Raw genomic sequence first — 20,810 nt, 5'->3', positions numbered from 1 at the left:
ATATAAACATATCTAACCATGGAGCCTAAACCAGAAGAATTGGAGAAGAAGAAGGTTGTGAGGAGAAAGTTTATAGGGAAAAGACTGTCGGTTAAAGGGGATGAGGCATCATTAGTAAAGTCAGCTAACAAAACCAGACATGTAGGAAGAGTAATGAACCAAATACCACAAGAAATATTGAATGATAAAGATTTAAACGAAGCCATCAGGTTATTACCATCTAACTATAATTTTGAAATTCATAAAACAGTTTGGAACATTAAGAAAAATGGTGCTAAACGGGTTGCATTACAAATGCCTGAGGGTCTATTAATATATTCACTTATCATTTCAGACATTTTGGAACAATTTTGTGAGGTTGAAACGGTCGTGATGGGAGATGTGTCTTATGGTGCGTGTTGTATTGATGACTATACCGCCAGAGCATTAGACTGTGATTTTATTGTTCACTATGCACATTCATGTTTGGTTCCGATAGATATAACGGATATTAAAGTATTGTATGTTTTCGTAACTATCAATATCGATGAGCAACACTTGATCAATACCATAAAGTTGAACTTTGATAAGGGATCACAATTGGCAGTGTTTGGAACAATTCAATTTAATCCAACAATACATAGTATTAAAAGTAAACTTGAAAATGATGAAGAAAAGACCATGTACTTGATACCTCCACAGACTATGCCACTATCTAAAGGTGAAGTGCTAGGATGTACTTCTGCAAGATTAAATAAGGAACAAATCAAAGCAATGATATATATAGGAGATGGAAGGTTCCATCTTGAAAGTTCAATGATCCACAACCCGGAAATCCCAGCCTACAGATATGATCCATATTCGAGAAAGTTTACCAAAGAATATTATGATCAAAAGCAAATGATCGAAGTACGGGAGGATGCCGTCAAGATTGCATCAAATGCCAAAAAGATTGGTTTGATCTTAGGGGCGCTAGGTAGACAAGGTAATCCTGTAACTTTAAATAATTTGGAAACAAAATTATCTGCAAAAGGCATACAAGTGGTCAAAATTATTCTCAGTGAAATTTTCCCACAAAAACTATCAATGTTCAACGATATTGATGCGTTTATTCAAGTTGCATGTCCAAGATTGTCTATCGATTGGGGTTATGCGTTCAACAAACCTTTATTAACCCCATATGAAGCAATGGTTATGTTAGAAAACGATACGAAATGGAATGAAACTTATTATCCTATGGACTATTATTCTAAAGAAGGTTACGGTAGAGGGAAGGTACCTGATCATTCAAATGTTATTTAGGTGTATATTATTGATTTAGCATTCTAATCAAAACTCATCGATTTTTTGGTTTGTTGATAGGGCTCTTCCACGCCCAATAGTGTAGCAACTTCAATGTCAGACCAGATCAACAGAGCATCGTCTAGATATTCGTTTATGATCAAATTGAATTTTAAATAGAATTTAATGAACTCAAGCGAAGAATTCGTTATAATGTTGTTAACAATCATGGGCGAATTAACTTTAAATAGGGATTGTTGTATATCAAGTAATGCAGAGGGTAAGAAATTTTGTATGATATCGTTGGCTGCTATGATGTTATCTTCAGAGAATAATTTATTTTCAGTGATTGGTTGGTAAATTGAAACATCAAAAAAATCGTCTGAAAATGGACATATCATATTAATGATATTGTAAAAATTAGTTAACTGGCACCCACTTATCAAGCTATCCAATTGCAAATTCGTTAATTCTAGTGATAATTTCTCGGTTAAATCATTTAACTCTAATATTTTGTCTGATAATAGTATTATAGGCATAATTTTAGAAAGAATTAAATCTAAGAAATTTAATTTCAAAATAACCTGATCTCTTCTATTGAAGAGCTTTGAAATATTGTTTTCAATGTGTTCATTGAAAATTTCAATCGGTTTATTTATGATCATCTTCATAAATTCAGCATTATTCTCAGTTGACAAATTCATAAATGTATCTGATGTATTCTGATCAATGATAGGTAGAATATCAGAATAAAATTCAATAATCCATTCGGGGGGTTGTAAATCTGTATTTAACTCCAACTGAGCCAGGTTACTTGACTTTATGGTAGTCAATTTGTTTTGAATAATAGAGATAATTTTATTCTGTGATGAACTTACTAATTCTCTAACAGTCATCAACAAATTATGTTTGTCATTTGAAGATTCTTTGAGATGCTTTGCAAACATTATAGTGTACAACTCCACTAAGCTGTAAATAGCATATATTGTTGCTAATTTAGTTTCAGAAGTTATAACTTGTTCAATTTTAGATTTGACCGATCTGGATAATGAGTTCAATATTCTACCGGTAACATCATCGATTATATCCTTATATTCAATGTCGTCGTCCTCATTTTCTTCTTTGCTAATCCCAAATATACTACTAATAGTCTCAGTTTCATTAACTACAACGGAATGAATATAAGCCAACAAGTCACCAATAAATCTGACAGGATCATGGGCGGAGAGAATAATAGGCCTATCGTGTTGGATAGATCCTGATCTATTGTCACCAGACTTATCTAAATCTCCATTGATCTGATTCAAAAATTCATCGATTATCAATCTTGATCTTGTATCGACAAAATTGTCAATAACAGTATTAAAATAGTTCAACCTTTTTCTTAAAAACTTCAAGCATTGGTGTAATGTTGTCAATTTCGTAGTAGTGTTTAACGAATAAAGATTATTTAATGTCTTATTTGTAAAGTTGATAATTCGCTCGACTGATTTATTAATTAGTTGGTTAAACTTAGACATTATTTTCAAACCTAATTGGGGATTGTCCACTGATAAAAGGATAGAACAATTCTCATGAATTTTTTCACATTTAATTAACACCTGGAAGAATTCATCGTTAATCTCCCCATTCTGTAGTACATACTCCTCGTATACATCCAATGCAAACTTATTTTGAAAGCTAATTAATAACCCTTTCTTTAAATTTATCAAACTCTTAGTGTCATTCAAATTCTTGACCTCGCCATTCAAATCCTTAGTAGACTGAAAATCTTTATTCACCTTCTCTGTGATCGAGTCTCTCAATCCATTTAAATTTTTCAAATCGTTTTCCAAATTACTCAAGTTCTTAATGACCGGTTGATACTCCTTCAACATCAAGCCCTGTGTCTTAATAAGATCGTTCTCAATTTCCCCTCTTAATTTTTTACGTGAGTTGGAGCCTGTAATCCCAGGCTCGACAAGAGCTGCTATATTTTCAATCTTCAAATCCAAATTTGCAAATATCTCTCTGACTAATGAATCTGGCATAGAATTATTAAGAACTCTAGATAATCTCGTTGATAATGTGGTTGTCGTTTTCGACCTATTCAAATCACTTTCATTTTCCTCCTCGTTATCATCTTCCAAACTATTAATCAAATTTAAAGATAAATTAGCATACTTTTCTGCCAATTTTGTTTCTTCAGATTCATCTCCATCAACTTTAATGTCATCCTTTTCATCAAACTTTAATAAGTTTTTAGTTAGACTATTAAAATTGGAAAATCGTTTACCTAAATTTTCAATATTTGATGTTATTGGCAACGACAACGCAGGTTGTGGCTGAGGTATTTCATCCTGCTGAAACGAATCAAAGTCTATGAAATCCATATCTATCTACCTGTATATCTCTATAACCATGAATTGATCATACAATTATTAGCTATAATCTAGAATAGCGATCTTTTGATGCAGAGAGTAGTCGAGTCGACTGTATATAAATATAATGTAAACAGTGAATTTTTCACTTATAAACATACTATCAGTTCATAGCTCAAGAGACGTGTATTACAAAACATGTATTATATCCAGAATATACATAGAAAAATCCCGAGAAAACAAGCCAAAACCTATTTAATAGCTAAAGAAATGTATATATTCCAATAATTCAGCTAAATTCTAAAATCATAAAAATCAAGATAAAATGTCGTTTATTTTCATACTAATCCTTCTTGAACGATTGGACTTTTGGTAGTGTTCCTCGCTGACACCAGCTGCAAGAAGGATAGAAGAAATTCCATTTCCAGAAGTATTATTGCCGGTAGGACTTTTCGGAATGGAAGCGACGTAGTCTCTATTTGATTCTGGTTCGTGCGAAATAGGTGAGATTTGGGTCTGACTTAATGATTGAAGACACTTTGATGCATTGACTAAATCAACCATTTCATGATAAGGCATATCAGAAGATGGTGTGTGCTGTACCAGATGTTTGGAAACCAGGTTGGTATGACTAGGTGTATGAAACGAATGTTGAGGTGTATGGTAAGGTGTATGGAAAGTATGATCTGCTGTGTGTGAGAAATGACGTGGGCTATGATACAGTGAAGACGTCTGAGCATTAGGCAGGACGTACATACTATTTTGATAGGGAATCTGTAACGATAAGCTTCGTGTTGATATTAATGGGGCTGATTGGTTCTGGGGAAGAGAAAAGCTTGATGCGTTAGGTGTGTGGTAAGAATTGTGAGTTGAAGAAGATAACGCATATTGAGGGGTATTCTCCTGGTATTGAAATTGTTGGTTGGAAACTCCTGTCGTCTGAGGAAAGGTAAATTGAGGTAGGCGTTGAGGAATATTGTTAACAGGCATAGAATTTGGGGTTGGAATCTGATTCGCCAGTGGCATTGTCAAATGTGATGTTGATGATGATCTTTTAATAATAGGTGATTCCAATAAAGAAGTTGATCGACGCTTGTCAATTTTATGAGTCTTCTTGCCCTGTCTAGATCCATTCTCCGCGGCGGTATCATTCACATCTTCATCCAATTTTAATTCCCCAAAACCCTTATCATCAGGTTTCAAACATTCCAGCGGAAAAGCGTTTCCAAAAATTGGTATCAATTGAAATCTTATATGGTAACAAAATCGCTTAGCCAACATTTTGCATAAATCAAATGGTAACCAAGTTCCTTGGATCTTCAAAAATCCTCCTCTAATGCGTTTGATATGCTGATGGTATTGTTTGGGAGTGGACTCAAGTAGCTTAACTATATCTGCCTTCAAATTCCTATGGGTATTAACTTCATCGTTTATTGACGCTTTCCAAATTCCTGTCAAGTGAACAAATCCCGTCTCATAATCCCAAATGATCCAATGATTATTAATATTATACTCGAATACGGTGACATAATTCCTTAGTGGATCAATTGCAGATGTAGAATATTTCTTTGTCTCTATCTGAGGATAAATGGATTGCAAGCTAGAGATATTGCCCTGTGGAATATCCAAACTTAGCTGATGCACAGGAAAGTTGACTTTATTGCACAAATGAACTCCTGAATTACTATGTGTCTTCGTGGATGTCTCATTCACACTATTCTGGAATTTATTGATCAAGGGAAATTGTGTTTTCGGGAATGATTTACTCTTCTTGTGTTTGCCAATTGCTGGCGGACCAAATCCATTTTTTTCAGGAGTATAGGCTATAGGCGCAAAATTCATGTCAAACTCATTATTAGATCCATAATTTAACTTGGATTCAGTGTTCATATTGGCATTGGCATTTATGGTATTAGTCCTATCATATACATTATTACCAGTATTGCCCCCATTTTCATTATTCGGGGGATTATTTGTGGGAAAGTATTGAGCGTAACCTGTTTGATACGAATCATACGAAAATTGACGGGGTGTATTAAAAGGTATCATAGATTTAGTTGGAGATATATTGAAGATGCTATGTAATATAGATTTGAATATATGAATAAAAAGGTATATAGTATAGGAATAATTACTGGATCAACGTATGTCAAAGGTAAAAAAATACTCCTATGCGTCTAGTTACTACAAGAGGTTTTATATAGAGGCAGTGAAGCAATGTTCTTTATTGTCAATAAACAATAGCTCCTTAACTAAAAAGAAATAATATTGCATATACTCAATACATCCCTATAAGGTATAACCGCATGTTTAATAAGCTCTTCCCTTTCAAAGTATAGCCAGGCATTGATTATGTGCGTTAAAGGAGGTGGTACTTACGTTAAAGTAGACTGCGCAAGGAATGATCTAAGACTCAAAACCCGAAGGGAGCGAAATGTGGCTAAATTTCCATTACACTAGACCACGTAGGTGAAAAATACCTTGATCCGTAAATGTCGACTCGGAACTTTTCAGTTCTTCGGCCTGAAAGAATAAATAAACCTACTATTTGAATAAATGATACCTTTTGAAATATATTATTGGTCGAAATATCGTGATATTAATAGACCATATTATTGCAGATTGTATACGATGATTAGCGATGGGCCCATATGAAGGGCTAGATGCACATGTGGTGATGCAGGTTTATGTATTGGTAATGCTCCTAGAGATAGGATTGCAATCTTCTGATAAGATAACACAAACTGCGAATGATTTTCGAGACAGGAAGCAACCACTGTTAGATAGGTGCACTGGTGTTGAATGCGTAGTAGGTAAATGAGTGCAGCTTTCGCGATGGCTAGTTCCAATTTACGGGAGGAAAATCACTTCAATGAACTATGGCAATATGAATTGCTACTCATTACTGTATCTGTTCTTCAAATATGAGAAAGGAACTGGTGTATTGAGAGTCTGTTGTTATCGTGTAGACAAAGAGCAGTATTGAGAGTCTGTTGTTATCGTGTAGACAAAGAGCAGCATGTAAAGTGTCACCATATTTAAAATATCTTGCGTAGCACAAACTTATTTTTCGGAGCATATAATGAAATTATGATATATGACGGCATAATTCTAGATACTAACTATTGATGAATAATTTTACAAATTTCGTATTTTCGCAACAATTAACAAAAATTGTATGAAATTACTCTGCTTTTCATTATTTTTTGGAATGAAATTAGAATGATAGAACTACGATACAAGTAAATTCCTTATCGCCTGACTACTACAACAATAGATATAAATTATTTTAGAATAGATGGTAGTATGTGTTAAAGAGTGTTCTTATAGTCACTTTGCACGGGCACGCACTTTCAGATCAAAAGTGAGGTAAAATCATTATTACTAGAATATCCGGCTCCTTATAGAACCTCTAATAGCTAGTACTATGTTTAGACCGTTGAAGTGTACGGCGAGACAATTGTCGTTTGTTCGTCATTATTCAAAAGAACCAGAAAAGATAAATCGTCATGTATGTAATTTAAAAACGCAATTATCTTCAGTATACTAACGTTTAGACCATCCTTTATAAGCAATTTGGCAAGGCCTTCACAAAGATGTGTGCAATCACTATAGGGACATACTATGGGCTACTTGGGTTACATGACTGGTTAGAATATGATTTGGAGAAGAAAAAATAGAATTCTCCGTACTTAGAGAGTTCTACTGGAAAGGAGATGATTGATTAATTTCCAGGGCCATATTTGACACAAAACCAAAGTTTGGACATAATTCACAGATCTTGATTATACTTCAAGATTATTTGGGTAACATGTTCATTAATGTATATATTGTTTATATTTACGTAATGGAAATCATAAGCATTTCCTGATTGCTATTTATGACTCCAAAAGAATTAAAAAATTATATTTGCCAGTTCTAAACTTGGACTTGTTTCTGTAACTTGTCAGAAACTGCATCCAAAAATTCAGTTGTGGTTACGTAGGATTCTCTATCGGTTCTGCCAAGAGCTAAAGCCAAATCCTTAGTCATAATACCATCTTCTTGAACAGTATCAAAGGTAGCCTTTTCCACAATTTCGGCGAATTTTACGACATCTGGGGTGTCATCTAATCTACCTCTTTGAGCAATACCTCTAGTCCAGGCAAAAATGGAGGCAATCGAGTTGGTTGAAGTTTCCTTACCTTGTTGATGTTGTCTGAAATGTCTTGTGACAGTACCGTGTGCAGCTTCACTTTCGAAGGTCTTACCATCTGGGGTCATCAAAACAGAAGTCATTAAACCCAATGAACCAAATCCTTGGGCAACAATATCAGATTGCACATCACCATCATAGTTCTTCAAGGCCATGACAAAACCACCCTTAGATTTAATCATTTGTGCAACCATATCATCAATTAATCTATGTTCGTACCAGATGTTATTGGTTTCAAATTCTTTTTTGTAGGTGGATTCATAAATTTCATGGAAAATGTCTTTGAATCTTCCATCGTATTTCTTCAAAATAGTGTTTTTGGTTGACAAGTATAATGGTAATTTCTTAGTTAATGCCATCTTGAAGGAAGAATGGGCAAAACCAATGATGGACTCATCGGTATTATACATAGCTAAACCGACACCAGGTCCCTTGTAATCGTACACAGTTCTAGTTTCTGGAGCTCCACCGTTTTCTGGGGTAAAAGTCATTTCCAATTTACCCGGTTCGTTAATGACCAAGTCAGTAGCCTTATATTGGTCACCATGTGCATGTCTACCAATGACAATAGGTTCCTTCCATCCTGGTACCAATCTTGGAATTCTAGGAATAATAATGGCTTCCCTGAAAACGGTACCTCCTAAAATATTTCTAATGGTACCATTTGGCGACAACCACATCTTCTTCAAGTTAAATTCTTCAACTCTGGATTCATCAGGTGTGATCGTAGCACACTTGACACCAACCCCGTATTCCTTAATGGCGTTGGCCGCATCAATGGTGATCTGATCGTCTGTTTTATCTCTACTTTCAATACCTAAATCGTAATATTTCAAATCAACATCCAAGTATGGGTTAATTAATTTGTCCTTGATTCTTTGCCAGATGATTCTGGTCATTTCATCACCATCTAATTCGACAATCGGATTTTTCACTTTAATTTTGTCCAAGTTGATTAAACTCGACGAAAATGAACGCATTGAATATTTGCTGTACCCAGACATAGCTGGGTTTCTCATGACTCCATTTCTGAACATATTTTATGATTCAATTGTATATTAATCCACTAAATCAACTTAAAAACGTTTGCCGATTTATATGGCTACGTTCAATTTATATGAAAGGTTGGAGTGAGTCAACAAAAAAGCGATTCCGCACTGCTAACTCCGGTTCCGCTATTCTCGAGTCAATCAGAGGAGAAGACATCCGAATAACGAAAATACTTCGATAAGTAGTACATTGTGCAACATATTCTACCACGTTACATAACCTGAAGATGGCCTTAATTTTGTAGAATGTAAAAGTGATTGGTGGTCATACTAGAGGGGGTCCGAACGGACTTCTCAATTTGCAATAACCATTACGCTACAAAATGGACGAGATGACTCTACCTATACCAATCCATCCTTATGAACTACATAGTAATGTCCTCTTCATATACTCTACGTTGAAATTGGTAAGGTTTCAATGAAGAATATCATCTTAATGTGGTGATGATGCTAATAAACACAAAACCGCGACATGAAAATTGGACCATCTTATATCTCTTCTTATCCATCACTATAAATCAAAAATAAAGTATAGTAAATAATCGCTAGTTATTGGCTAGCTATTTACTTAATGAACACTCTTATTCAAACCATAATAATATTTGTGCAAAACTGATTATAAAAAGTAAGAATCTTGCAATCATTTTATTTGTACATTCTGGTAACTTTCTCTCTTGTATTATAAAGTAAAGTAATAATGGACATAGACGAACCTTTCAATCCTGACTATTACCAACACTTACTATCGTCATTGACATTGAATTCCCGAACGTTGATTACTGAACTAACAACCATTGCAGAAAAGAGTACAGACCAGGCATCGGAAATTGTTGATATTATAGAAGAAAGAATTAAAAAATGTTTGCCACAGTATAAGCTTTTTACGGTTTATTTACTAGATTCTATTTGTAAGAATATAGGGAATCCATACAATTTATTATTTGGATCGAGGCTCTATAAAATTTTCACTGAAACTTACTTGGTTGTGACGGATACACCCACAAGACAAAACTTAATTAATCTCTTCAAGACGTGGAGCAATGGTAGGACCAATTCTGGGTTGGAGTTATTCCCTGCAAAAGTTATACAAAAGATCGAGCAGTTTATAATACGAGCCACCTCGATTAGTCAAACAAATCAGCCGAGTCTTCCATTGAAACTAACTCCTGATATGCTATTGAGAGAAGGCAACTGCTTATTGCAGTACATCATTGTACTAAACGGCGAATTGGAAAAATTTCCCCAGACAAATGAAAAGGTAAAGGAGTTCCTTGATGCTAATAATAGGATTCGAAATAATGTTATCTCGGTAATCAATAATGTTAGCGACAGTATTCTAAGCAATTCGAAGCAAGAGTTCGAAAACAACGTTACGTCCTATCACACCGATCTACAGGGGGCAAGGAAGGTGATGGATGATCAAAGTTTCCAGCAGAAGCAATTTTTGGGTCTGAATACGTTTAAGGAAGATACCAGTCAAATTAAGATTGAAATCGACCTAACCCCCAATTTGAAGTTTTTCCACTTCAATACGCCTATATCTGAAGATCCAGATCTATTAGAGTACGTGAATGATTGGGGCAAACCAATAGTAGAGCGCATATCACAGATTCCGAAACCCGAAGTGGCACGTCCAGTGAAAGCCCCGTTCAACAACCTACAAGAAGAACCCAAATCATCCTCTTCCACACCCGAACCATTGACTAACTCCTTGGGATTGAATCTAGGGTCAGTAAACTTTATGGACTCGTTCCTAGGATCCCCCAAGAACGAAATCTCCAAATCCCCCATCAACGAGATCAACGAGAACCCCGTCGACTCGTACGACCCAGAACACAGCATTGTCGATGAAGATTGGATCCATCCGCCTACATCTCATCCGAATTTGAAAAGAAAGAACTCAATTGATAAACCTGTAATTAAAAAAGTAAGATTTGATATTTAGTATATAGTAACCTAAATTAAACAATTTATTCCATGAATGAACCAGCCTTCTTTAAATGCCAGTAAGTACTAACGAATGGGAATGCAAATAAACTACCTGTGATACCCCAGAACCAAAAACTAATAGGAATCTTTCTGTTCTTGACCTTGAAAGGAATGTTTGAGTAAACACCGGATTTTGGACTTCCAAAAATGTCGTTGAAGCTTCTGGCTGAAGTTTGGAAGTTTCTGGTGGAAACCTTTTGAGTAATCAACTTTGATCTAGCTAACATCTTACAATATATTTCTTATAATATTCGACACTATGTATATAGTATGAAAACTAAATGGGATTTGATGAAGTGAGTCCATATTTATAAATTACACAAAAGCCTTATTATTGACCAATGAAATTTATTTTAAATTTTCAGCATCAACTGATTTTCTCAACCTACTATATGTATAAACGAGGGATAAAATTGTTATTTCTTTGATTAAAACAACGGTTAGAAAACACAAGATGGCTATTGCTCCAATTACAGGTACATTAAAGAGAAAAATCATTACTGATATTAGCATTGGTTTCGCATGTGGCTTTGCTTTAGCTACTGGATACTGGTATATCGAACACAAGCCATTGATTGTCAAGAGAGAAGCATACTACGCTAAATTGAAGGCGCAACAAGAAGCTGAAGATTCAGCTTAGACGACATTGCATTCAATTCATTCGAAACACCATGTCATATTAATATATATATGAATACACCATTTTTAAGACAACGACAATAAATGTTATAAAATTGAATTTGAAGAACGATGGTAGAGCTTCTTGAATGAGAGAAGTGAGGAAGATTGGCTATGGATATACATACTTCTTTCTAATAAATTTTATTGAGAAACAGGGGGATACCCCACGATTGTAGTATAAAGATATGGTGAAGGATCAGCCAAGGATGCGAACGTGAGAACTTGGATTCTTGAAGATTGAGTGGTATTCTTGGGGGATCGGGCTTGTAAGTATTATGCTCTATGTACTCTATACGAAGAGGAGGGTTGCCAGCGCAAATTTAACTATCTCTTGAAAACATCAAGCAATTTATCACTGTTCACTATACCACTGGTGAGGATAATGAAGCGTTTGATGATACCGATCGTCTGCAATCGTTGTTCTAAATATCTTAGGCAGCTGATTTCTCCTCTTGTAACACCTCCAACGAATATGACCACTACATACTGTTCACCCTGACCGGCGTTCGAATCGGTATTTCTATCATCCAGAGTATCATCAATGTTAATGTCAGTTGTTTTTCCTTGGAACATTGTATCTAACCCGAGTTTATCCCAATTCGGTCTTTTGCTAGTATTATTCACAGGTTTATATTGAAGAAAGTCCCGTACATATAGTGATTCAATTATTCTTGAAAGCAATGGTACAGTGCTTGATGGCAAGGTAAACGATGGATTAGGATACTCATCTATCAACAATCCAGATTTTGTTCCTGTTGTTTCTTCAACTAGAGGGTGTAAATTCCAAAATTTGTTTATCAATGTGTAATTACTTTTGTACGTATTACTTCCACCGGAGATACCTAGTTTAGTATTGACCTTATTTTCTTTATCATTATCATCACTTTTATCTTGATTGGTTAAGTATGTTAGAGCTCCGCCAAGCAAGTCATTATTATCATTAATTTTCACAACTTTATTATCAACTAAATTGTCGATAACAAAGATAATTTCCATACCAAAGTTGTCTAAAATTTCATTATACACCCAATCAAAATCCCTTTCTTTAATACCATCATTTACTGTTGATATTAATATTATAGTTGATAAGACAATTTTATAGTTGAAATTCTCTGAAAGGAAGTCTCGCAAATAACTTATATGTGTTTTATAATCAATGTCAAATAACTCATTCTCGAAGTTTAGGAATTTTTCATATTCGTTATACTTCTTACTAGATCTGGTCGGTTTATTTTCAATATCACCATTTCTAATGTAATTCAATATTGACTCCGATAAAAAGGTATGCTTCTTGATCAAGTCCTGCTTCGAAGTAAGGTTTCCCAAATTGCTTACCAATTTTTTCATTTCACCTAAGCTTTGGAGATTGTCTCTAGTACTGAATTCATTCTGAATAAATATTGCTAACTTATTTAATTTAACACCAATTGAGGCGAAGTTCAAATGCTTTAACTCATTATACAATTCATCATTTAATTTGTATCTGTTCTCTCCAACTTTAACGTTGTCAATATCAATACCAAATAAATCATCGATTAAGCCTTGGTAATTCAACTGGTTTAGTATGACTGAAATAAAATCTAAATTCCTCTCGACAACTATTAAGTCTGTATTCCCTCTGGCCTTAGTCAAATAAAATTCCTGTTCTAAAGAAGAAAGCTTCAAGCTCAAATATTCAGGAATTCTTTCATTATTAATTATGTTAATCAATAAGTTCGCATGATCGCCCTTACCATAAATATTCTTCAACTTCAAGAATGACATATCAGAAGCTTTAAACGAATTTTCCAATAAAGTTATAAATGAATTAGACAATTCATATAATTGTAGTAATGGTTGGTTAAAGTAAGAGTCGAGTCCTCCATAGGGTGCTTCAATTGATAACACTCGCGCCTCCTCGTCAATAACTATTGGATTTATTTCCCAATTATACAATCTAATCATTGATGTAAATTTAATGACTTCTTTACCAGTATTAATATCACATATCTTCTCAAATGTAACATTACCATTAAGAGCTTTATTGGTTTCGTAAATGAAAGACTTCGTTAATTGTTTGACAATAATATGTATCTTTTTCTTTCCAATTTGCTTGATTGTCTTTAATAAGGCCTGAAGATTATCATGAGACTCATTGAAAATGAAAATAAACCCATCGAATGACTGTAGAATATCCTGCTCTACGTTGTCTCCAATCCATATTGTTTTATCTATTTTTGCTATTTCCTTTAATTTCAGGAATGGGGTTAAAAAGTTTATAAGTGTTGATAAGCGTTGGTCTAAAATCAATAAATTTTTAGTTGTATAAACTCCATGCAATATATCAATCAAGTTATCAATTGCCTGCTTGTTCAACAGCTTTAGCCGCTGATCCAACATATTCAGATCAATGGCCATAGTCTTGGTTATGATGGGGTACTTTGATGATAATTCAAGTTCAAATTCTACACTGATTTTAAAGAGCGCTGATTTTGTATCGTAATTTTATTGTACTAAAAAATGCTACATATAATAAATATCTAAATTAATTTTTCTTGATTATTCACAACTTGGCGTCTCTCTCTATGCCGTTGAAGTGTACCAAACCTTCCTGAATAATTGTGGCAACATGAACCCCTTTCTCATTATACATTTCGCCTTCTAATAAAGCTCTATTATTGGAAAATTTGACATTTTTGAAACTGAATCCCATCCATTCGGTAACATCAAAATCAGTATCATGGAAATACATTATATGGTCTAAGGAAAGGGAAAAATAGTGAACGGTATTAGAATACTCAAGGCCCGGAATTCGCAATACTCTAGCCAATCTCGTCAAGAAGAAGGAATCAGATAAAACTCCCAAACCAACGTAATGGAACGCAGGATCCTTGATCTCAACTTCACCATCATTGCCCCATTTAACATAGAATGATAGCTTTCTTTCGCTTGGTGCAATCTTGTCTTCATTTTTGGTTATGTCTAGTTGATTCATTTGTGGGGGGATTTTGTGATAAATTAGTCTGTTTTTGCCTCTAACATCTAGCTTCAAACTTTCGGCTGGTGAATCCTTTAACCACTTTGGATAAGGCGTACCAAAGCCAAATGGCTTCTGAACAGGAGTCTCATCTTCGTCTTCCCCATGTTCTTCTACCTTTTTCTTATACTTCAAATATTTTTCAGTCGAATCTTTATTTGAATTCCTTCTCGTTAACGAAATATTGGCAATATACTTAATCTCTCCGTCTTGGATAGCTTTCACCAGCCTGTTACAAAAATTATTACCTTGACTTACAACTTCGACTTCATAATCAACTACTGTGTCTGGCGAACACGCCTTGACAAAGAATGAATGAAGTGCATGTGGAGTAAAGCCTTCTGGCGAAGATCTAATTGCCACTAGTAATGCTTGCCCAGCAAGGTTTCCACCGTATACTCCACGCGAAGATGGGTGAGGTTTCGTTAATGGAGCGTTACCTTGAAATCTGGTTTTGGAAATTTGCTTAACTCCTAAGTTGTATTCTACGTCTTCCATGTTGAATTATTACCGGACAAATGACGACACTAAAATAAAACGCACACCAATAACTGAATTGTATATGGTAGTGCCTATCGTCTGCTGAGAAATCCGTCTATATATATTTGCAAAGACTTCGGCGCATGCTTATATCGGTTATTCATGTGCAAAGTGAGTCTACCGAATTCTATGCAAAACCATGTATCATTATCATAAATATACAAATATTAATTCACAGAATTATAAATACCTATACGTAAGGATACGAATGTATCAAACCAATTATAATTTATATGAGCCACCTACAGCCTTTTCAATGAACTTTTTGGGTATTAATGCTATAGCTTCTTGAATAATACTAACCACCATGTTACCCTTTTCGTTGAATACTTGACATTGACACAAGACTCGGTCGTTACTCATTCTCGAAAATCTATAATCTAAAAAGAGCCACTTTGTAGGATCAAAATCGATATCATGATAGTAGACTGTATGATCCAAACTGACTCTAAAAAATTCAAAGACGTCGATGGTCAAAGGTATTCCTAATGAGCACACTAAAAGCGAGAGATAGAGACTATCAGACGCAAAAGCCATGCTGACCAACTTGGCTTTCAATTTATCCTTAGCTAAGTTGACGTCATCGTTGACTCGAAGGAAAAATCCTATGTCTCTCATCCCCGTTTCTTGGGAAAGAAAATCGGAAGGCATTCCGGTACGGAATTCTGGGGGGATTATATGCTGTAAATTACCGTTCGTATGCTCATAATAAGGCATCTCGTCCAACTTATCGTAGTACTTGTCAAAGAAATATTGAGGAGATCTTTGAAACTCAAACGGTATTTTGTTATCAGGGTTGGTCGCATAATCGAGCTTTCTTTGGTGAATTGAATTATTTCTTGTAAAAGATGCAGTTAATATGAAACAAAGTTGGTTGTTATGCTTTTGGTAACAATGCACTAATCTGTTGCAGTAGTTTCTACCTTGCATAGTCTTTGTTACTTCCCATCTCATTACAGATTCGTGGCTCCCAGCCTTCAAGAAATATGAGTGAAACGAGTGTGGACTGAAATCTGGGTCTTCAACAGTTTCCCAAGCCGCTAAGATTCCCTGCGCAACAAACTCACCGCCATAGGTACCTCTAGCTCCTGCTTGAAATGGTTCTAATGGATAATTACCTTCCAAAACCGTATCTGTAATTTTCTGTAAAGAGAACTTCTCTTCTATTTTGCACACCGTAACATTGTCGTAAACTTCTGCAATACTCATGGTTACTTCGGGTGTTATATATGGGGTGAATATAACTATAAAATGCACAATAATCACCCCATATTTGAATCGGAGGACATAAACGATATTTATATGAGTGTTCCATTTAACCATTTGTATCGCGGAGTTGTAGATCGTGATGTGCCGAGGATAAACCTCAAGATTTCTTTTTCCCCAACGGTGCTCCTCATACAATTGATTGTACCGTGGATATTAAGAGATCGAAGGAAATAGATGTTGGCGCAGAGCCGACAGAGTTCCATAAGCTCGGGACTCGCTCAGGGAGGGGTTATACAGTTCAGAAGTTTTAGGCTTCTAATAATAGCGGAATTAGTAAGTCTATTAGTTGTGTGTATTTAGATCACAGAAAATAAATAGGAAATCTATAATTTAGCTTTATGTTCAGAGCCACTATGGAAAAACACCAAGCCCTCTTGGACAATACTGGCAAATAATTTACCATTTTCGTCGTAATAGCCCCCCTGTAATAAAACCCTGTTATTACTAAATCTTGGAGTAGAAAAATTGAAAAAAACCCATTTGGAAGGGTCGAAGGAGTCGTCGTGGAAGTAGATTGAGTGGTCCAAGGAAACCGAGAAAAAATGATCACCTTTACCACCACTGCTACCGATTCCATTACCCAGAATAGGCAAATGCAATACTCTTGACAAGGAAGTCAAATAGAGAGAGTCTGATACTATACCAAAGCCCGCGTACTTGTATTTTGGGTCTTTGGAAGCATCATCGATTCTAAGCCAAAACGATAAGTCCCTCTCAGCGGCTGATTTTTTCGATTCATCAGGGTTTAACTTGTGATCCACAAAATCTGGAGGAATTTTGTGCTGTAATGTTTTTGTATGATCGTTGTAGGTGACTGGTAAATCTTCATGCTTGTATTTGTAGAAATTCGAGGCTACTGGGGCCTGAAATTCAAATGGTGATTGCTTCTTAGGGTCCTTGGCATACTCTTTGGCGGTGTTGGCTCGCGAATTCTTCTTGGTGAGTGAAATCATCACAATATATTTCATCTGACCTTTCTGGGATACTCTGATAAGTCTGTTGGCGAAGTTCTTACCGTCATTTAACTTTTCTACCTCATATTGACATGGCATGGTATCATCTCCGGCTTTAATGAAGTATGAATGGAGCGAATGTGGTGTAAACCCAGCTTCACACGTTTCCATTGCAACGAGCAATGCCTGGCCACATAAGTTTCCTCCATAAACACCACGGGAATTCAACGAAGGTTTGGCTAATGGTTTGACACCTTCATATTTGACATCTGACAATTTACGCAATTCGAATGCTTTCTCGAGTCTTGACTGCTGGACAGTGATAGAATTATTAATCAGGACATCAGACATATTGGTGACTTGTAAATGAATGCTGCAAAAAAAAAAGTTTTATCTGAAAAAGAATAAGTAAACCTATATATATAAAATAATTTTATTAATACTCTTCTATCATTTTCAACAAAACCACTTATCAGTTGACATGCCTGCAACACTGCCTAAGTAGTTTTTCTATTTAACCGAGGTTTAATATGTTGGGAACTATCATCGATGAGATGCCACAATCACGTGGTCGGATGCACCAACCGAAGCCCATGGCTATTCAACATAGTTCCTATAGTTTAAGGTGATTGGCAACATCCGAAAAAAGGTAGGCTAAACCTTCTTGAACCACAGTAGCGACGCACCTACCTTCGTTGTTGTATAAATGACCCCTCACTAGCGAACGGTGATTGGATAACCGTTTTACTTGGTAAGTGAAGGTCAACCAATCTTGACATACATCGAATGCTTTCGTGTAATCGTCCGAGTGAAAATAAATATGGTGATCTAAAGACATTGCATTGTAGTGGAATATGTGTAGGATGTTGAAGGACACTTTGAGTAGGGTACGTGCATCTCTATTACTATCAAACTCTTCCGGAGCATATTTTTCGGTGGGGTTCCATGGGAAGTGCATTACTCTGGCGAGGGTTGTTAAGAGAGCAGAGTCTGATAAGTCTGCTATACCGACATAATTGAAAAGGGGGTCTTTAAAAGATTTTCGTTGCTCAATTCCGCTGTAAACAGTGATCCAACGGTCGGACGGGTCCTGGTCCTTCTCATGGGGCACTAATTCATGGTCCAAGAATTCATCTGAATATGCATTCCTAATATAATCGGTGTGGTGGACAATATGCAATTTGTTGGGGTCTTCATCCTTCGTGTGAACATGGGGAACTTCAGATGGGTTGTCGAGATTTTTGTCTCTACTGGACTTACTAGACTGCGCCAAAACACCTTTCTTTCGTAAAGTAACCATGCAATTTGATTTAATTTGCCCATATTGCACTACTTCAATTAATCGACTGGCATATGCATCTCCATGGAGCACTTTCGTCACTTTATACGACATAGGTATTTTATTACTCCCTGCCCCAATGAAGTATAAATGAAAGGAATCAGGAACATATCCCGGAGCTGACTCCATGCCAACTACTAAAGCTTGTGCACATATATGTCCTCCGTAAACACCTCTTGCAATGCTCATGGGTAACCTCAACGGATGTGCACCCACATAGTTATTTTCATCAATTTTTATAACCCGAAACGCTTCTTCAAAATCCTCTATCTTAGCGGACATCTTAAATAAATATCTAAGGTGCACCAATTATAAGCGTCAAATGCTGTCCTGGGTCAATTAAATAAGAGTTTCTCGTCGGTTTTATTGCATTTATACTTTAGGATCTTTTAAGTGAACCCCGCAAAATCCGAGATGTTCGCTCTTACATATGATAACTGTTTACGCTAATTGTAAATTACATAATACTACTAAATATACCTGTATAGTTCCATCTATTCTATAAGTACGTATACATCAATACAACATACATTATAAATATGCAAATTAATATATCTATATGTACGTATCCATTAATATAGTTATATTACTCAAACGATCATCTCCTGAAAACATTCTGGCGATAATTCTTCATTTCAAATGATTTATTTGGCAATATCGCTGGGGGGACAGGAAGATCGTCCTCATCATCTGAATAATTGAACTCAATACTGTAATTTTTGTGGAAACTAGCTTCAAGATCTTTGTTGGTGTCCCGAGGTTTCAACTTGTGAGAGGGGTTGTGAATTAACCTGCTTTTGACGAGTTTATCGGAGAGAGTCAAATCGCTAGGATCATGGAATTTTTCATCAATTTTTGTAGCAGGTCTAACCTGATGAGCCGAATAGATATTAGATTTTGTATACTTTGGTAGATTATAGTTACTTTTATGCAGTGATTCAAACCTTCTTTGTTTTATGGTTAATTGGGCATCGTCCTCATATCCCTCCTTTTCATTAAAACTATCTTTCGCTATCTGATCAATTTTTAGGCCGAGCAATTCACGTTGTTTGCGATTAAGTGGTAAATCTAAACATTGGTCTTGACCTTTAGTTAACCTGTAGAAGGAAAGTACACAATTGAGGATGAGTATTCCATATATCATACGTATAATCAATACAGCATAAAAGCCAACAGTTCCTGGATGCGTGTGATCATGTCTTATAGGAGGATAATACACCCCAACACTTTGGAATGGCATTCTTTTATATTCATACAATGTTAAGATGTAGTTTCCAATAGCAACAGATAATCGGAAAGCCAACAAATACAATAAGTTCGCTCCTATTCTCTTAATCTCCACCTCCTTACGAGGTTGTCTTCTTAAAGCCTCTTTCACTATAGGATTAAACCAATCACCCGTTGGGTTATTATTCGCATCTTCGATTTCATCTATCTCATCGTCATCTTTCACGAATAAAGAATTATTTCGATCAATTTGAGGAGCATTAATAGCTATCGGTATCTTGTTTGTGGTTCTATCTCTAATGCTTCCCTTCTCAAGATTCGGTGGTAGAAAGCTCTTGATGCCATATTGTGTGCTTTCGCTCGAAGATGGTGGCCTATAATATATAGGTTCTTTACCAGAACCAGTAGCCCGCTGTTGCTGAAATGTATTGGTGTGATGTGGATGTCCCATATGGCTATCTATGGTTAATTTGGTTTGATACAATTGAAATGCAACGTCACTCAATGGAGTAAGAGATGCATTGTTATTATTAGGCGGATTCAAAGTATTTTCTTCACTAGATAAATCATCTCTTTTCTGAGCATTATTATCTTCCCGTATGTTATAGTATCGCTCAGACAGAACTTCACGGGCCTTGTTTGGTAATCTTACGTCATTCAATGAGTTGTTGGATAATTTCTGTAGTGGCGTGGAAAATTGTTCCATGTCAGTAGTCGTATCATTTCCAGCATAAATATGATCACTAGAGTATACTCTTTGCGATACAGGTGTACTGAAATGCTCAACAGCCATATTAATTAACCTATTGTAAACCTATATGCTATAATTATGTTGTCTATATATTTATGATGATATGAAATTTCTATACATAGGTCACGTGTAAACAGTATTCATTTTAGCCCCAAATTTCTGTGTTCAAGTACATTATACC

The 20,810-nt window shown here is 35.6% G+C and overlaps 13 protein-coding genes across 13 annotated transcripts; 3 read left to right on the top strand and 10 right to left on the bottom strand. All coding sequences in view use genetic code 12, as the record gives it.

Moving 5' to 3' along the window:
- Positions 1-18: 18 nt before the first annotated feature.
- DEHA2E10758g (DEHA2E10758p) lies at positions 19-1,281 on the top strand (the record flags this gene model as incomplete). The annotated part of the gene is made up of 1 exon (XM_459775.1): positions 19-1,281. The coding sequence occupies one exon, from the start codon at positions 19-21 to the stop codon at positions 1,279-1,281; it is 1,263 nt and encodes a 420-aa protein (XP_459775.2).
- Positions 1,282-1,304: 23 nt separating this feature from the next.
- DEHA2E10736g (DEHA2E10736p) lies at positions 1,305-3,632 on the bottom strand (the record flags this gene model as incomplete). Its single annotated transcript, XM_459774.1, has 1 exon — positions 1,305-3,632. The coding sequence occupies one exon, from the start codon at positions 3,630-3,632 to the stop codon at positions 1,305-1,307; it is 2,328 nt and encodes a 775-aa protein (XP_459774.2).
- Positions 3,633-3,935: 303 nt separating this feature from the next.
- DEHA2E10714g (DEHA2E10714p) lies at positions 3,936-5,669 on the bottom strand (the record flags this gene model as incomplete). Its single annotated transcript, XM_002770416.1, has 1 exon — positions 3,936-5,669. The coding sequence occupies one exon, from the start codon at positions 5,667-5,669 to the stop codon at positions 3,936-3,938; it is 1,734 nt and encodes a 577-aa protein (XP_002770462.1).
- Positions 5,670-7,538: 1,869 nt separating this feature from the next.
- DEHA2E10692g (DEHA2E10692p) lies at positions 7,539-8,852 on the bottom strand (the record flags this gene model as incomplete). Its single annotated transcript, XM_459772.2, has 1 exon — positions 7,539-8,852. One exon carries the CDS (start codon positions 8,850-8,852, stop codon positions 7,539-7,541), a length of 1,314 nt encoding a protein of 437 aa, XP_459772.2.
- Positions 8,853-9,561: 709 nt separating this feature from the next.
- On the top strand, positions 9,562-10,809 carry DEHA2E10670g (DEHA2E10670p; the record flags this gene model as incomplete). The annotated part of the gene is made up of 1 exon (XM_459771.1): positions 9,562-10,809. The coding sequence occupies one exon, from the start codon at positions 9,562-9,564 to the stop codon at positions 10,807-10,809; it is 1,248 nt and encodes a 415-aa protein (XP_459771.2).
- A 25-nt stretch (positions 10,810-10,834) lies between these two features.
- Positions 10,835-11,080, bottom strand: DEHA2E10648g (DEHA2E10648p; the record flags this gene model as incomplete). Its single annotated transcript, XM_459770.1, has 1 exon — positions 10,835-11,080. One exon carries the CDS (start codon positions 11,078-11,080, stop codon positions 10,835-10,837), a length of 246 nt encoding a protein of 81 aa, XP_459770.1.
- A 227-nt stretch (positions 11,081-11,307) lies between these two features.
- DEHA2E10626g (DEHA2E10626p) lies at positions 11,308-11,493 on the top strand (the record flags this gene model as incomplete). Its single annotated transcript, XM_459769.1, has 1 exon — positions 11,308-11,493. One exon carries the CDS (start codon positions 11,308-11,310, stop codon positions 11,491-11,493), a length of 186 nt encoding a protein of 61 aa, XP_459769.1.
- A 365-nt stretch (positions 11,494-11,858) lies between these two features.
- DEHA2E10604g (DEHA2E10604p) lies at positions 11,859-13,931 on the bottom strand (the record flags this gene model as incomplete). The annotated part of the gene is made up of 1 exon (XM_459768.2): positions 11,859-13,931. The coding sequence occupies one exon, from the start codon at positions 13,929-13,931 to the stop codon at positions 11,859-11,861; it is 2,073 nt and encodes a 690-aa protein (XP_459768.2).
- Positions 13,932-14,076: 145 nt separating this feature from the next.
- Positions 14,077-15,048, bottom strand: DEHA2E10582g (DEHA2E10582p; the record flags this gene model as incomplete). The annotated part of the gene is made up of 1 exon (XM_459767.1): positions 14,077-15,048. One exon carries the CDS (start codon positions 15,046-15,048, stop codon positions 14,077-14,079), a length of 972 nt encoding a protein of 323 aa, XP_459767.2.
- Positions 15,049-15,312: 264 nt separating this feature from the next.
- On the bottom strand, positions 15,313-16,413 carry DEHA2E10560g (DEHA2E10560p; the record flags this gene model as incomplete). The annotated part of the gene is made up of 1 exon (XM_459766.2): positions 15,313-16,413. One exon carries the CDS (start codon positions 16,411-16,413, stop codon positions 15,313-15,315), a length of 1,101 nt encoding a protein of 366 aa, XP_459766.2.
- Positions 16,414-16,682: 269 nt separating this feature from the next.
- DEHA2E10538g (DEHA2E10538p) lies at positions 16,683-17,663 on the bottom strand (the record flags this gene model as incomplete). The annotated part of the gene is made up of 1 exon (XM_459765.1): positions 16,683-17,663. The coding sequence occupies one exon, from the start codon at positions 17,661-17,663 to the stop codon at positions 16,683-16,685; it is 981 nt and encodes a 326-aa protein (XP_459765.2).
- Positions 17,664-17,925: 262 nt separating this feature from the next.
- DEHA2E10516g (DEHA2E10516p) lies at positions 17,926-18,933 on the bottom strand (the record flags this gene model as incomplete). Its single annotated transcript, XM_459764.1, has 1 exon — positions 17,926-18,933. The coding sequence occupies one exon, from the start codon at positions 18,931-18,933 to the stop codon at positions 17,926-17,928; it is 1,008 nt and encodes a 335-aa protein (XP_459764.1).
- A 316-nt stretch (positions 18,934-19,249) lies between these two features.
- Positions 19,250-20,671, bottom strand: DEHA2E10494g (DEHA2E10494p; the record flags this gene model as incomplete). Its single annotated transcript, XM_459763.1, has 1 exon — positions 19,250-20,671. One exon carries the CDS (start codon positions 20,669-20,671, stop codon positions 19,250-19,252), a length of 1,422 nt encoding a protein of 473 aa, XP_459763.2.
- Positions 20,672-20,810: the final 139 nt, after the last annotated feature.

This window comes from Debaryomyces hansenii, assembly GCF_000006445.2.
Source record: "Debaryomyces hansenii CBS767 chromosome E complete sequence".
Taxonomy (NCBI): Eukaryota; Fungi; Ascomycota; class Pichiomycetes; order Serinales; family Debaryomycetaceae; genus Debaryomyces; species Debaryomyces hansenii.
The sequence above is the reverse complement of the archived record's forward strand: the minus strand, read 5'-3'. Positions and strand labels throughout refer to the sequence as shown.